The sequence below is a fragment of the Solanum pennellii genome, chromosome 4 (genome assembly GCF_001406875.1).
Source record: "Solanum pennellii chromosome 4, SPENNV200".
Taxonomy (NCBI): domain Eukaryota; kingdom Viridiplantae; phylum Streptophyta; class Magnoliopsida; order Solanales; family Solanaceae; genus Solanum; species Solanum pennellii.
Window position 1 is genome coordinate 76,865,019 of NC_028640.1, and position 16,925 is coordinate 76,881,943.

Consider the following 16,925-nt stretch of genomic DNA (forward strand, 5'->3'; position numbering starts at 1 on the left):
GTTCAAGTGGGTTCGGCAGCTACTATATATACCTAAAAAATTACTTTAACCATGTAAATATAATATAATTTTCCACAAAAGGGGTTCGGATGAACCCCCTAATGATAAGGTGGCTCTGCCATTGGAGAGACGAAAGAACGAGATTCGTATATATCCAGATACACATAAATCACACAAAATACATGAGTCCGGAGCCTAAAGGATATAAAATTTTAACAAAAATTCCAAAACGGTATATAAATTTTCATTTTAACCAAAACGGAAAAAACGCTGGTAGAACAGCGATTTTGCTCGCTGAAAAGAGCAAAATTGCTGCAATAGCAGCGATTTGCTAATTTTAAATATTTTTTTTAAAGCAATCGCTGCCTAGGCAGCGATTTGTATCAATTTTTTATTTTTTTTTGTAAATTAAATCGCTGTCAAAGCAGCGATTTGAATAAATTTTTTTAGTAAATCGCTGCTTCTGCAGTGACTTACATTTTTTATTTTTTTTTAAAAAATAATTTTTAGTAAATCGCTGCTACTGCATCGATTTTTCATTTTGTAATTTTTTTTAAAAAATATTTTTTAGTAAATCGCTGTTACATCAGCGATTTTACATTGTTAATTTTTTTATAAATTTTTTTGGTAAATCGTTGCTACTGCAGCGATTTTACCTTTTGTAAATTTTTTTAAAGGAAATCGCAGCAAGAGCAATTAATTATTTTTTTAAAAAAATGGTACAAATCGTTGCACCAAATAAATTTTAAATTTTTTTTTACAAAAGGTAAAATTGCTGCAGTAGCAGCGATTTACCAAAAAGTACTTTTTAAAAAAAATTAACAATGTAAAATCGCTGCAGTAGCAGCGATTTGCTAAAAAATATTTTTTTAAAAAAATTATAAAATGTAAAATCGCTGTTATAGGAAGCGATTTATTTTTAAAAAAAATTATATTGGAAATCGCTGCCACTGCAGCGATTTCTTGATTTTTTTTTAAAAAAAATATTTAAAATTAATTTTCCGGCGAGCAAGATCGCTGGTATCTGATCTACCAGCATTTTGTCGTTTTGGTTAAAATAAAAATTTATATACCGTTTGAAATTTTTATTAAAATTTTATATCATTTAGACTCCGCACTTCAAAATACTAAATGCGTGTATTTATATGTATCTGAAATGATTCACATGTATCAGATGTCACCAGATACACGAGAGAGTGACGATGAAGGCAAGCCAAAAGAATGACTAAACATTGAGAAAGTATGAATTTTGACAAAGAAGTAACTATTTATCTATTTGGTTGGTATCAAAAAAACATTAGTAAAAATGAAAATCAACAGTGATTTTTTCTTTTTATATCAATGATCTATCGAAATAATTTGTTCATATATCAAAAATAAAATTTGCATAACATTCTACCTTCTTCCGACGTGGACCACATTGTTGTTGGAAAATGAGTAGCAAGTAGGAACCGCACATCAACATCCAAACATGGAGTAAGCATAGAAAGCTAAATTAATACAACTGCATCATTAAATATGTTCATTAATGAAAATGGATTCCATATTTAATTTGTGGAACTCTGCAAAATACTGGACCTTCCTAACTTCTAAAATAAATTCACTACTACAATAAATGCATTCAATTTTCAACAGACTATTCCAACACATCTCAATTAAATCATCCACAACTATACAATATAGTTTATGATAATAATTATTAACATATATACACCTAATAATAATATCATGTGATATAATATTTATGTAATGTATTTGGATGTGATAATTCTTTCTCTAATTCAATTACATATTCATATCACATAATATATTTCGTATTAATTGTTATACATGAACATTGTATTCTACATAATTGAGAAATAATTTTCACAGCTAGGTGGTCCTTGAGTCTTCGAAGATTCTACATATATAATTTTTATCTTTAAAAAAATGTTGTATTTCTTCTTTTTGTGATGAACATTAATAGTGTATATTTTATTGTCATTAATGAAATAAGTTTTTATCACATGCTTCGAAGCCCTCTCCAGTCTATCTTTTTTATTTTTCGTCGATATATATATTATAGCTCGATTTTAAATTTTGATTTATACAAGAGAATTTTATATGTAGAGGTAAAATATTTTTTAATAACTTCGTATTCTGAAAGACTCGAATTTAAAATCGCTCTAAACTTATCACTCTATCATATATGAGCCACTTTCATAATAAGAGGTATATCAGCTCTAAATGACAAAGTTGAAGGGTATATCAGACCCTTTTTCCTTGTTTCTTTTGGGTCATCTATGATGTCACAAATAAATGTCCAAATAACATTTATAAGTTAGGTCTGAAGTTCTAGAAAAAAACAAATCAAGCCATTTATGACAATTTTTTTGAAGATCGATGTTTCTCGAAGAACTATTTCTTGAAAAAGGTTTCAAGTTTCATGCATAGTTTGTCTTGTAAAATTCTTTAATAATTATATTTTATTTTGAATTTCTTTTATACTCTATCATATCTATAATTTTATCAGAGGTAAAATTTTGAATTTTTATATTCAAAAAAATCATTTTTAATTAATATTGATACTCATAATTTTATCATTTCAAGAGTATTGTTTAGAAAATCAAATTATATTATTATTTGTTATCTGATTTAACTTTCATATATATAACGCGTTATTATTTCAATATATAACACTTTATTATTTTGATCCGAACAACGATAAGTTATTTATAAGGTAGTGTATACAAGAGACAATATTATAATGTCAATTATTTCAGCGGAAGAGGAGATACATATTATCCTTTTGTTCGAATAAAACCAAAAAATTCCACAGCTGTAATGATTTTGTAAGGATTCATTTTGCACAACCTGTCAAATTTAGTTTCAACAAAGTTCAGTTGCAAATTAAATAGTAAATAATAATAATAATAATAATAATAATAATAATAATAATAATAATAATACCTATCTCACTTAAATTTGCTCCAAAGTATGTAGGCAAATCATACTTCTCTTGAGTAAAAATGAGAAGAAAAAAGCCCCTTAAAAATCATATTACTATAAATAGAGTTGAAAAGTCGATATTTTTTTGTTTTATATTAGTTGACCTATATTAAGTGTGATATGTATCTTTAAATAAGCTTTAATTAGATGTGTGTATATATATATTACTAAATTAATTTTATTAATGATATTCTCAAACTATTTTCATATAGTTATTTGTAAATAAGGATTATAGTCATATGAAAAAAAGGTAACAAAGCTCTTTTAATTTGTTGAATTGATATAGAGTTTGATTTAAATAAAAGGGATGAAATACTATGATTAAGATTCAATATGAACAAAGAGAAAAGTTTAAGCTACTACGCAAGTGATACAAAAATTCAATTTGAACAAAGAAAAAATATAGACCAAACCTTTTAGGTTCATTATTGAAACAAATAAAATCTAAACATTTATCACTTTTTAAAAATTACTAATCATATAGCCGGAATTATATCTTTTTTCACACTGAATAACCCAACCAATGAGGGTCCACATTAATTTTAACGGGTGAATTTGAATTTGCTCATATACTATTTTAAATTGCTTAATTTTATTTTGATTATATTTCGAGTACGTTATTAATAAATTATCTCATATTCACAATAAATTTTATAGTTTTTATTATGAAAGAGTCAATTACATATGTCAAAATTTATTGATAAAAATTATCATATTTTTATCTATTTTAACTATAATTTTGAAATAATCGTATCGCGGAATAATACAAGAACCAATATATATAATGATGAAGTGAGAAGTTGAACACTTTTAATTTTCAAGTATTGCAATAGAGTAAAATTGATGAATAATGATGATTATATATGTGTGAGAAGATAAAATAGCATGTTAAATAGGTACTTTTGATCATGTTGAAACATGATGGGCTTTAATGTTTATTAATCCCTAAAGATTTATAAGAATACAACTTTACATCTATGGGCTCAATAGTTCAATGATTAAGCATGCAGGCCCTTTTTTTTTTACTTTTTAAATACTTTTTAGGGTTGAATTTCAACTTATAGTTTAATAAGAGGTAATTAAATAGTACAAATTCAACTTTATTCTTAAAGGGACTGCACACACTTAGACGCATGTTTATGTAATTAGTAGACTTTAACTTTGGGATTTGAAAAATAATTATAATTAATTCTTTTCTTTCCCCTTTTAATTTGTCAATTCTATAAAATCTAATCATGTATATAATCTTCATTACACTTCCGGCGGCATTGTTTCAAGTTGACCAAATTAATATTTATAATACGTGGTTGGTTGATATAAAATTACTAAATATGTATTCATAGATTTTGTCCTAAAACTTTCATTGATTTTTTTTTAGTAATTTTAACAAGGAATTAACTAAGAGCTAAGCTTATTCCTCGGAAGGTTAGTGTTTCAGATTATTCATATTCTTTCGTTTCAAATTATGTGTCTTACGTAATAATAATTATTTTAATTGACATGATATGCTTAATTAAGTTTATATTACTATCTAGAGTATATTTAATTACTTATTTTTCTTTCTTCATAAATTATGTATATTAAACGAAAATTTTGTGGTAGATTTTGGTTTTAGACGTGCTATATAAGAAGGCATGTGGAAATAATTAGAGGGGGCCTGTAAGTAATTGACTGATGAAAAGACCTTTGAGCTACCAGGCCCAAACATGATCAAATTAATCATTTCTTACTGCATTCAACATCATTTATAGTATACACTTTTTGAGTATTTATCAAGCAACTGTATTTGGCCCCATTTATGACGGTATTCGTTTTGAGGTCTGACTAATTAGATTCATTTGAAAGTTTGATGTTAAGAGTATATTGTTTTTTTACATATAATTTGAAATTGATATCTTCGATTAAGAGTAAAAATGTATTTATATCATAATTTCTAAAGTATTTTACATAAAAAGGAATAAAGAAATTTCTTACATATTTTCTCATGTTCAATTTGTGCTAAAAAAAGTTAATCTGGAAGTATTTGTATATACTCTGGACAAACACTACATGAGTTCAGCATGACTTCTATTAGGTAATTCATTATCCTCCCTTTTAAAAAGGATTTTAATTTTAACCAATCGAACATGAAAAAGTTTGAAAAATATTTTCTTTCGTATTGAATGCACATTAAGTGATTAATACATATATACTTGTTAAAATGAAAAAAAAAAGTTATCTTAAAAACATTTATATATAATCTAGATAAACACTATGAGAGGTCAGAGAGATAAGATATGAACATGAAGATGAAGAGTGTCGGAGGATAAGAAAGAAAAAATCAAAGTGCTGTAATGCAATACATGAAAACTTCCTTCTTTCTGCTAGTTGAATCACTGTCCTCATTTTTTTAATATTCTAAATTCTTAACTAATTGAACATGAGAAAATTAAAAAATATTTTCTTCGCGATTATAATACACACAGTATATACTTGCCCTTTCTTTGTAGGAGAGAGTGACCCAAGGAATAATAAAGACAAGAAAGTAATAAAGGGCAAATCAATATTGACCTTAAGAATATGATACATGATCACTCTATAAATGGATCCAAAAAATTAAATATATACACACAAAAGGTAATACAATCATATCTATTTAGAAAAAAAAAAAAAGGTTTTTTTGTTTTTTATGAAAAAAAGTAAAAGAAAATTATTATATTGATAAGTGGAATTCCTTTTTTCTGTTGATATTGACTATCTCCAGTCTGAATACAGACAAATGCCAGCTTTTCTCATGATTACATAAGACCATTTCAAACTACCAACAGAACTTACTGGGCCCCATAATGGGCCTCACCTATTGGGCCTTTGTTGGACTGGGCCTATGATGTACACAAGCCCAAAAATTATAAAGATCTTCCGTAGCATTGATCGTATAACTAAAAGAACATTTGATTGATCCACCTTTCGAGTTTCAATAGCTACGGTTTTTTGGAGCATTATAGCCTTGGTTTCCAATCACATTACCGCTACCTGTTTTCTTAACGTGGAGAGGTGATCGATGCCCTCGATGGTTGTGATTTCCCGTGGTATTTTTTGCTCGCGGTTTCATTTGGATCCCGTTACATTGTTCCAAACATTCCAAAATTTCTTCCATGGAAGGTCTATTTTTGGGATCAGGTTCAAGGCATTTTAATATAATTTCAGCTATTTGAAATGCAGCCTTTGATGGGTATTGGGCCTCCAGTCTTGGGTCCATTAATTTCCTTAGCTTCTTTTTGTCAGGTAACATGGGCTTGGCCCAATCTACTAAATTATGTTCTCCATTGGGCCTGTTAAGATCCAGTACTCTCCGGCCCGAAAGGATTTCGAGTAACACGACTCCGAACCCGTATACGTCGCTCTTTACGTATAAATGACCTGCCAAAAATGATGTGAAATTTTTGTCAGTTTTAATGCAAATATTAGAGAACAGTATTAGACCCATGTCTAGTGTAATTCGAAAGAATAATTTTTGAGAAACAGTAGCTAAATAATGATTTTTTGAAAAGGGACATTTACATAAATAAATCAAACATAAGGTGTAGGAATCAAGACTTTTTCAATGAAGAAACAAAAATAAAATGAATTATATGATTCAATATTCTTTTTAAGAATTAAAATATAAGGAACATAAAGACAAAAAGTAGTTGAACCAAATTATACTTAGCTTTGCCAGCTAATATTAATAAATAAATCATTTAAGAGTTCACATTTAGGTTGAAATTTTCTGCAAGGAAAAGGTCAAATTTCCAAATGTGTAAACAGAGAAAAATTTGGGCCAAGAATATAATTCTTTTTCAAGAAGTCAATTTCCTTCCCTTCACCATCATCAATTTGAGCTCGAATTTAAAATATGAAATCAAATTTGATATTTCTCTTAAATAAACTTAAATTTAATTGCACGTCAGTATTGATATCGAAATAAAGCATTATAAATTACCAGTGGCCATGTACTCAGGTGCAGCATAGCCATAAGTACCAACTATTTTAGTGGTCACATGTGAGTCTCCATTTACTGGACCCATTTTTGCTAGTCCAAAATCTGAAAGCTTTGCATTATAGTCCTGTCACAATAATTGAAACCAACATTTTATTAGTAAAACTAGTATTGTCAATAAGATAATACGTATATTCTATTTTAAGAAAAGAAGAATTACCGAATCCAGTAAAATATTGGCCGTTTTAAAATCGCGATAAATAACTTGTTTTTCTGTGGTGTGTAAGAAATCAAGTCCCTTTGCTGCTCCGATTGCTATTTTCAGCCTTGTATCCCATGACAATGCTTCAGCGCCTTCTGCTAATAAAATCGAATGTTTTTTTTTATAATGTCAGTGTACATAAATTAAATCGAGTTAATGAAGAATAGAATTGTAAGGTGCTTACTTCTGAAAAGATGACTTTCTAAGCTCCCTTTTTGCATGTGCTCATAGACTAGAAGAAATGTTTTGTCTTCCCAACAATATCCAATTAGTTTTACTAAATTTGGGTGACTAAATTTTCCCAAAAACTTTACTTCAGCCTGCAAAAACAAAGTTTACATAATCAATTTTCGATAGAAAACAATAATATATTTTTATCATTGATAGAAAAAAAAATTGAACTGTTGTATCGTTGATATATTTATTATTTTACTATTTCAAATTAGAAAGTTGACTCATAACGTTGATTTCATGATATCTCAATCTAAAACATAATGAATGAATGCAGTTTCAATTAGAGGAAATAACTTAAGTCTTTGAGTTGAGGTGCTGACATCACAAATAACTAATCCGCGATCAACAAGTTTTTCGAAAGCAAATTGATTTATTTATTTTTACCTTAAATTAAAGAAATATATATAAATTTTTTTTTACATAATTTAGTCAAATAACCAATTCCTCTTAGACTTCTATCAGTGTACATGTAATATTTATGAGAGGTTTTTTTTCTTGTGTTTGACTTAATAAATTTACCCCTATTTTAAAGATTGTGAATTTGACTTCTATTTCGACAAGCAAATATATAAATAGCAATAGGTAATTATAGTAACATTAATTAACTAGAAAATGACATAAATATCATGCAAATACTTGTTAAATTACACTCATAATCAAAGTTAAATTGCACTGATAATATGAAAAAGTAATTTATACTTGCATGCAATATATTATAGTAATGGAATATATTTGTGTGAGTTGTGATATTTCTTTTTCACGATTAAAATTTAATTAAAATATTTTTCACTAATTAATAGGTAGTATGGAAACCCACGTGGATACTTTGATAGAGTCAAACTATATTATCTTCTACATTTAATTAATTGATCTAATTATTAGACTCTCTTTTTTTTCCCTCAGAGAAGTGACTAGTCAAATATTTGCTATAAGAAAAGAAAAGAAAAACATTTTAAATACCTGAAGAAAGTTATATAGATAATATTAAAAAAAATCGAAGACTATCCAAGCTCAAAAATCATTTTAAAGGGCATATATAGTAGAGGTGAAATTCGAATTAACTTAGTTTATATACACAAGATATTAAATTATTTTTTTATGTTAAAAAGTTTTGACTTAATAATTTATATATATTTAATTTTTATGTGAAAGTTATTAAATTTAATTAAATTCATAATGATATATATATCTATGTTAACTCCGCTTCTATATCCAATATTTTATAATAATATATAAATTTATAATGATATATATATATATCTATGTTAACTCCGCTTCTATATCCAATATTTTATATTATAATAATATATAAGAGTAATATAATAAAAATCTAACTAAATTTTCAAATCAAGCACAAGTTTGACTTTTGGAGGAGTCTATTTTGTTGGTTATAAAGTTTAATTAATAGCTAGAGTGTTTGGTCTTGTGGCACTCAATTGTCAATTTAATACTCTCCTTTCAATGAACGTAAAAAATGGAAGAAAATAAAAGAAATTATATTCTAATTAACATTATTGCTTCTGCATGAATTAAAAATTCATGGACCACCAATAGATTCGACTTAAAGTTTTGAATTTTGAGGTGGACATAAAATATACTCGATCGTATAAAATATTGACATTTTGATAAAAACGACATGACATATCATACATGACCTCCCCCTCTTTCCCACTCCCACCCACCACCAAACGCATACAATCATTATCATCCTTGAAAAGCTCTTTACTCTATTTAGACGATCTACTCAACTGACTAATTTAGATTAATCGTGTCAGATGTTATACTTTTTTAAAAAAATGATGAAAAGTCGAATAGGATATATTATAACTAACCTGCCATTCTTTAAGACCTTGTTCACTGTCAGGATTTGATTTTTTAACAGCAACAGGCATACCAACTCCAACTTTAGAAGGTGCAAATGTTTTGTCATCGACCCATCCTTTAAATACTGTACCAAATCCTCCCTCACCTAGCACCGTATCGGGCCGAAAATTACGCGTTGCGCTCTTTAATTCCGCTAGCGTAAACATTTTTAAATTTGGCGTAATTATTTTTCCGCTAGCCGGAACTTCCACTTTCCTCGAATCACCGCCATCTCCGCTAGGCTGCGCCACCACACTCCTTGTGTTACTTCCCGGAGATGTATTAATTGGTTTCTTCATGATCACTAACAAGGGATGAAAAATTAGAAAAAAATATTTCTCATGAAATAATCACGAGTCAGAATTTTTAGTAAAGAAAATACTAACATAAAAAAAGAATAATTAGAAAATGAAACTTTTTTCTTTATGGCATAACCAAATTAGGAAACAAAAGGTAGTACTCTTGAACCGTCATGAGTCACAATTTTAAATAAAATATTTAAAATTAATAACAGACGAAGAAATTAATAAGATTCAACTACAAACATGTACATAAGAAACCAATTTTGACCTTATATATGTATACTACAATATTATTTTCCTGTGAAGGGTTGTTCCGTTTGTGTTTCAACCTTTATTTTCCTTTCGAAAGTTTGATCAAGCACGGAGTTGAAGATAGTGAATGTAAACTTTTGTTATATACATACTAGAGGTATACTTAAAAGCTTGTGATTTTAAATATTTGCAATAATATGACCGTTTCGATTCTAATATAGAAAATAAAGATGTTCTTTCTGAAACGGACTAAAATACCTGGAGGAGTAGTATTAGAGGTGGGAGGAACAACATCCACAGGTTTTGGCCAACAATTTCCCATTATTTCTGTTGTAATAATATTTTTGGGAGAAGTAGTTTGTGTTGTTGCTTCTAAATATTAAATAAGAATAGGTGATAGTTTTCTTGTGGTTGTGGAGTGTGTTAATTTCTTAGGAAGACAGAAGGAAAGGAGGAGGAAAGATAGTTAGCCAAATGAAAAATGGGATACCCCATTTATATTCACATTGTATACAAAAACACAAAAGACTTATATTATTTTAAAAAATATATATTTCTCACTTTATTTTAATTTAGTCTATAGTTTAATTTGCAGCCCACTCCTTTATTTCCTTGCTCAATAAGTTTCTCTAACAACTTCTATCGATTTTTGTGGTGATCTTCTGATTTATTTGATCTCGACCGGTAATTTGAATTTGTATTATATAAAATTTATTAAAAGATAGAAATTCATAAATAGTTGTTTCTTTAATAGAAAAGTACTATTATCATGAAGTTTCAAATTTTTAGAGGTGAAAATTTAAAATATTATCTTGAGTTAATTTTATATGTATGTCTATTAATTTTTTAAGGACGAGAATGAATTTTGTAGTATAGTTATAATTAATTTTTTTGTTTTATGATATTTCATAAAAGAAACTTATTTTATACTTGAGAGGTTTTTCTTTTTTAAAAAATAAAATATAAAATATCTAAAAGAATTGTTTTCTTTCATTCCATATACGAGCAATCAAGGATCATCTCATTTCTTAAAAAAAAGAAAAAAAAACTAGTTAAGTGAATGCTATTTCTATTTTATTAAAAACAGAATCATTTATGATTAGAGTTTTTTTAAACTTTAGACTTTAAGACTTACAATTTTAACCCGTTAAATTTTATAAGTAAAAAATTATGTATTTAGATAAAAAGAAAAGTTGAAGTCAATGATAATATCAATCCTATTACGGCTATGACTTGTTCTAGCCAACAAGACTTTAGGATATCTTCTTTGGACATGATGGGATAAAATTAAACATGAGTGTCAACTTTTAAGATATATATATATATATTAAAATAATACACATATAGATTAATAATATAATCAATATAAATTAAATTTATATATTTAAATCTAACAGATCATTCATTTACGTTTAATTTTGACTTATGTAAATTAAAATTAGTTATTTGACTTCTAAAAATATTGCACAGACACATTAAAATTGCTTTACTTTGAATTTCTTTTTCTAGAACATAATATTAGTATTAAAACATTGTAGAAAATGAACATAATAAGTAGTTTATATGATTTCAACAAGAAAATAATAAAAGATACATGAAATTTAGGAGTTTTTTTTAATATTATTATTTCTTAAAAGAGGTGCGTTTAACTTTTTTAAAAATAAAATAATAAGAACAAGTCAACTATACCGCGTCACAGACGTAGTAAATATGTACTAGAAGCATATCTTACTGTACATTATATTATAATATTAAAAGAAAATATTGACTTTACACTAACATTAAATCCAGAAAGTAAAGTAAAAATTAGTCTACATTCTGACCAACTGCAGGGGTCATAAATATAAGTATAACCAGACATATATATAGATAATATTTAAGAGATGCACAAGAAAATATAATTTTTAACAGCATTAAATATTAACATTAATATAGAGTGTTAAAGTCTTTATCAGCATCAATTAAGAGTCATTAGAATTAATATCGCTAAAGGCTTTAGGAACATATGCAAAGAGCCACAATTACCGCTAAAAATACATATTTAACAACAATTAAAAATAATTATTTTTATTATAGTGAAAGCGAAAAGAAGAAGGAATAAATAAATTTTAGTTATATATATATATATATATATATATATATATATTGTCAACGTAATTTTTATAATTGATGTATTGGAATATAAAGTCAAGATGACAGACTTTATAAATCTTCATCTCGATAAATACTATGGCCATTTTCTTTTGTACAATTTACATTTTAATTTTAGGAATGTGATTGCACTAATAACAGAACACAAGTTTAATTCAAGTTTTTTTTCTGAAATATGATTTGTAAATTAAATTCCTAAAACCTCCTCTTCTAGTAAATCACATTTAACATTTTTTGGAATTCTCATGAAAGTTATACACCGTACACTTTTAATTATTATGTGGCATTTTTTTCAAAAGTCAATTTGAAATACGTCCTTGAACAAATTAATTATTGACTAGTTTTTTTTTTCCAACGAACAACCTCACTGTAAACCTTTGAATTCTTCCTAAAATAAAAATTGTACTGTTTGACTCTTTTGTAGTAAGCATAACTTCTGTTTTTCTCTTTCAAAATAATTAGGGTGCACCCGGAAGGGAGAGAAATCTCAAATTCTTTTTATGTTCGGTTAGTTAAATTTTTTCTTTTAAGAAATAGTTTTCAAAAAAATAATAAAAATTATTTTGCTGGTACAAAAGTAAGTAAAAAAGTTCCATATTTACTATGTTTTCAGCACCCTAGCTATAACATAACTCATCTTTACCCAACCCCAAAACTATACCACCAATCTCACCCATGTGTTATAGTATTTATCTAGATTATATATAAATGTATTTAAAATAATATTTTGTATTTACATATCGAATTAATAAACTAAAGAAAAAATAACTTATTTTTTCCTAAAGGGACATTTTTCTTCCTATCCAACACACCCTTAGTTAATGGGGTTTATTTTCCAAAATGTGATTATAATTTTGTATGGAGAGAAAAAAAGTGTCAACACCATTAATACTCTTAAAATATATAGGCAATGAAAGAGATGGTATATTAAGATGAGAATTGGTTTATCGGACTCAGTCTATATATTGGGAATTCTTTTTATTTTTTTATTTTTATAATCAGTCTATTTGGTACTTAAGCTCATTTTCAATGGTTATATTATTAATAATGTGGACCTACACATAAAGCGTAAAGTCTACTTTTATTTTTGGCTTATATGTTGTCACTTACCCAAAATATGGAGCACATTTTGAAGATGTAATGAAACATGGAAAGTTACAATGAACATGCATTTAACACGGAGCTAGAAAGTTATATAAAAATTTAAAATATGAATTTAAAACTTATTTATTTGAGAACATGATATCAATATTAAAAGTTATAATGAATATGCATGTAACACACGCATGTATAATAAAACGGAGCTAGAAAGCCATATAAAAATTCGAAATATGAATTTAGAACTTGTTATTTGAATATAATATCAATGTTAAAAGTTTCAATGAACATGCATGTAACACATACATGTACAATCAGACGGAGCTAGAAAGTCATATAAAAATTCGAAATATGAATTTAGAACTTGTTATTTGAATATAATATCAATGTTAAAAGTTTCAATGAACATGCATGTAACACATACATGTACAATAGGACGGAGCTAAAAAGTCATATAAAAATTCGAAATATGAATTTAGAACTTGTTATTTGAGTAAAATATCAATGTTAAAAGTTTCAATAAACATGCATGTAACACATACATGTACAATAGGACGGAGCTAGAAAGTCATATAAAAATTCGAAACACGAATTTAGAACTTGTTTATTTGAATATGATATCAATGTTAAAAGTTACAATAAACATGCATGTTCACATATATGTATAATAGGACGGAGCTAGAAAGTCACATAAAAATTTAAAATATAAATTCGATCAGAACTTATTTATTTGAATATGATATCAATGTTAATATCTTAAAATTTAAAATTTATGAAGTTTAATTCGTGTTTTCACTTCTATACGTGATGTCAATAGTTAATTAACTTAATAGGATTTGCATAAAGATTTTTATTGTTTAATATTCTTCTGCTTATTAATCTTCATAAATTTAATGAATAATACATCATTAGTTACACGTGTTATTAGGTAACAAAAGCTACCAAACAACTTTTATTTACTAATATTAAGGGTTTATTACAAGTGCGATAATATGGGGAAAAATTCAAACTTGAATAAATCCTTCAATTATTTTTCCTAATTTGTAGATTTTTAATAATTTAAAACTATACCTTTGACCTATTAAAAAAGATTTAATCTATTTTGTCAACCAATTTTTGCCACTTTCTTCTGGAAAAAGGTTGATTACTTTTCAAATAAAAAAAAATTAAAGAAAATTCAAAACCAACATACAAAGAATAGCTAAAAATTAATCATCTTTTTCTTAATAAAAAAATTCAAAATTTTATTTAGCTATGAAATTAACTTTACGAAATACTTTTTTAGTATAAGTTATTTCGAGGTGAATTCGAATTTAAGAGCACGAAATTAAACTAAACTTTTTCACATGGTTGGCTCACATTTTGACAACTTTTAGAATGAGGCAGGCTGAAGATTTTCAACGTTAACAAACAAATTATTGTTTGTTTCTTTTTGGGATAAATTGGAGTACTATTTTCACACTCTTGGAATTTCATGTGTAATCAATGACGCAAACATTTGATGATCAATTTCATATTATTCAACAACAACAAAAAAACAAGAAACGTTAAATCATTATTTTTAAAAAAAGTTTTCCTCTTTTTACTATTTTATCTTGTTTTCATTATAATAGACATGTCTCACAATAGGCTTATTTTTCCAACGTTTTGACTTTTATGGCTAAAGAAATACTCTCTCAGTCCCTATTTAGTTGTCTATTTTAAAAATGACATACACAATAAAATAGCAATAATTAGCATAGTAAAATTATAATTTTATTCTTATTAATTATGGTTTAAAAATGATGAATTAAAACTTCAAAATTTTCAAGAAGTTTAAATGAAGGTATAATAGGAAAATTTTTTTGTCCTTTCTTGATTTGTCAAAATCGACAAGTAAATAGGAACAAGTAAAAGAAGAAATATGGACGAATAAATAGGAACAGAGGGAGTACGAATTAGGCAGAATATTTTCTTTATTAGTTACCTTATCATGTCTTTACACTTTTGTATCTTTTTATTTCAGACTTCTTTATATTTTTCATTTTTATTTCAAATATGTATCATTTTTCAGACCTTGTAATTATATACAATCATACACTAATTATGTTGTTATTGTTATTAGTTAAAAGAATGCAAATTAAATCAGGCAAGTTAATCTGATAATATTATAGCTTTATAATAAAACAATTTCTATACATGCTAAAATAAAGCGTGACACACTTTATAAACATAACAAGGAAGACTAGAAAAGATAGTACTATTTTATATAAATATTATTTATTTCAATCAATGGGAATTGAACGACTCAAACAAAGATATACATTAGAGAAAAATTAAGATATATAAAAAAGTTGAGAAAGATGGAAAATTGTGAAATATAAATTCATATTTAAAAGTCGGCAAGTAGAGGAACTTTCTAAGAAAAAGAGAAAAATGTGAATAGGTTGACTCTGTAAAACTATAGACTAAATTAGCTGTATCACTTTTTAATCTTGGATATATGAGCTGTATTTAACTCAAATTAATATAAAAATAATAATTTGTAGATGATTTTTCTCTTTAAAGTAGTCCTTATAAATCTTATCGAAGTCTTACGTGACGAGAAAGTATAGTTAAAGATTAAAAATAAAAATTATATTGAACTTATTATTATTATAATAATCCTTATGCCAACAAATATAAATATTTTGAAATTCTAATATAAATACCAAAGACCAGAATCCATGGTTTTATGTTATACCTTCACTTCTTTTTTATTGTTTTTTCATGTCATCTCATACAATTGTCATTCATAATATTCATTGGTTTCCAATATATTCCATTCTATACATTACTAGCTGCATTTAACTTTTAAATAACATAGCATGTAAAAAATTATTCTAGACCATCACTAGTATATCATGTGAATTATAATATTGATAACATAGTATGTAAAAAATTATTCTAGACCATCACTAGTATATCATGTGAATTATAATATTGAACTCTTTCATACTACAAGAGTAGTTCAACAATTTAACTTAGTTTAATTAACATTAGCTTCCTTATATCGTCGGTTTCAAACCTAGATTTCTTTTTTTATCGAATCAATTTTAAATTTTCTCGCCCAATATTTATCGTAAATTGATGTTGATTATGGTTTCAGCGATTAAAATGGATCTAATTAATTTGTAGTATATAATTACAATTAATTGTGCCAAGGGGCAGAGCCAGATAGGATCACGAGCTAGGTTCACACCCTTAACAAAAAATACATATTCTGTATTTGGCTTCTCTGTGTTTACTTTTCATACTTTCAACTCCGCTTAGTGAAAATTTCAGCTTCCGCCACTGGCCCTAAACATAAACTTGTGTTTAAAAAATATCAAAATAATGTGAAACAAGACTCAATCTTGACCAATGTTGCAGCCAAAAATACAGGAAGAGGAGAAGTCTGCATTTTTCTTGCTTCATTGACTCAAGGAAACATCATCTGCAACACCAAAAAGTTTGTATAGCCTTTTTCAACAAATTTTTTATGATAGCAAAAGAAGAAAATTAGACACGTGTGGACAAAGTCAAGTGAGAAAACAAACAGCCACTTTATCTCTCAATCTGCTACAACTTGCATCTGTTCAAATAAGTCCATAATTAGCCATATGTAAGTTAGGTACCTCGTAGAATTAGTCTGGCGCAAACACCGCAGTTGTTAAAAAAGGAAAAAAGAGTAATATTTCCTTGACTTGAAGAGTAAAACAGAACAAGATAACCCCCAACAAAAGGAAGACAAAGAACTAGTTGGACAACACATAGAAGGTTGTTGTACAACTTTCTGCCCCCATCAAGAGAAGATGTA

The 16,925-nt window shown here is 26.8% G+C and overlaps 1 protein-coding gene across 2 annotated transcripts; it reads right to left on the reverse strand.

Annotated features, from left to right (window-relative positions):
• Positions 1-5,513: 5,513 nt before the first annotated feature.
• LOC107016006 (probable serine/threonine-protein kinase PIX13) lies at positions 5,514-10,350 on the reverse strand. Of its 2 annotated transcripts, none has more exons than XM_015216477.2 (6): positions 10,118-10,350; positions 9,275-9,609; positions 7,393-7,528; positions 7,167-7,303; positions 6,950-7,073; positions 5,514-6,387 (listed from the first exon to the last, which is right to left on the reverse strand). In XM_015216477.2, exons 1-6 carry the CDS (start codon positions 10,179-10,181, stop codon positions 5,942-5,944), a joined length of 1,242 nt encoding a protein of 413 aa, XP_015071963.1. In that variant the 5' UTR covers positions 10,182-10,350; the 3' UTR covers positions 5,514-5,941. The 2 variants fall into 2 exon arrangements, with proteins under 2 accessions (XP_015071963.1, XP_015071962.1); XM_015216476.2 differs by having other exon boundaries at positions 7,167-7,306; positions 10,118-10,349.
• Positions 10,351-16,925: the final 6,575 nt, after the last annotated feature.

Bases quoted from the DNA above. Each gene is read 5' to 3' on its own strand.
- LOC107016006 (XM_015216476.2), bottom strand. From the start codon at position 10,181: ATGGGAAATTGTTGGCCAAAACCTGTGGATGTTGTTCCTCCCACCTCT. The intron at 7,307-7,392 runs GTAAGCACCTTA...CGATTTTATTAG, and splicing joins AGAAAGTCATCTTTTCAGAA to CAGAAGGCGCTGAAGCATTG. The intron at 6,388-6,949 runs GTAATTTATAAT...CATTTTTGGCAG, and splicing joins ACCTGAGTACATGGCCACTG to GTCATTTATACGTAAAGAGC.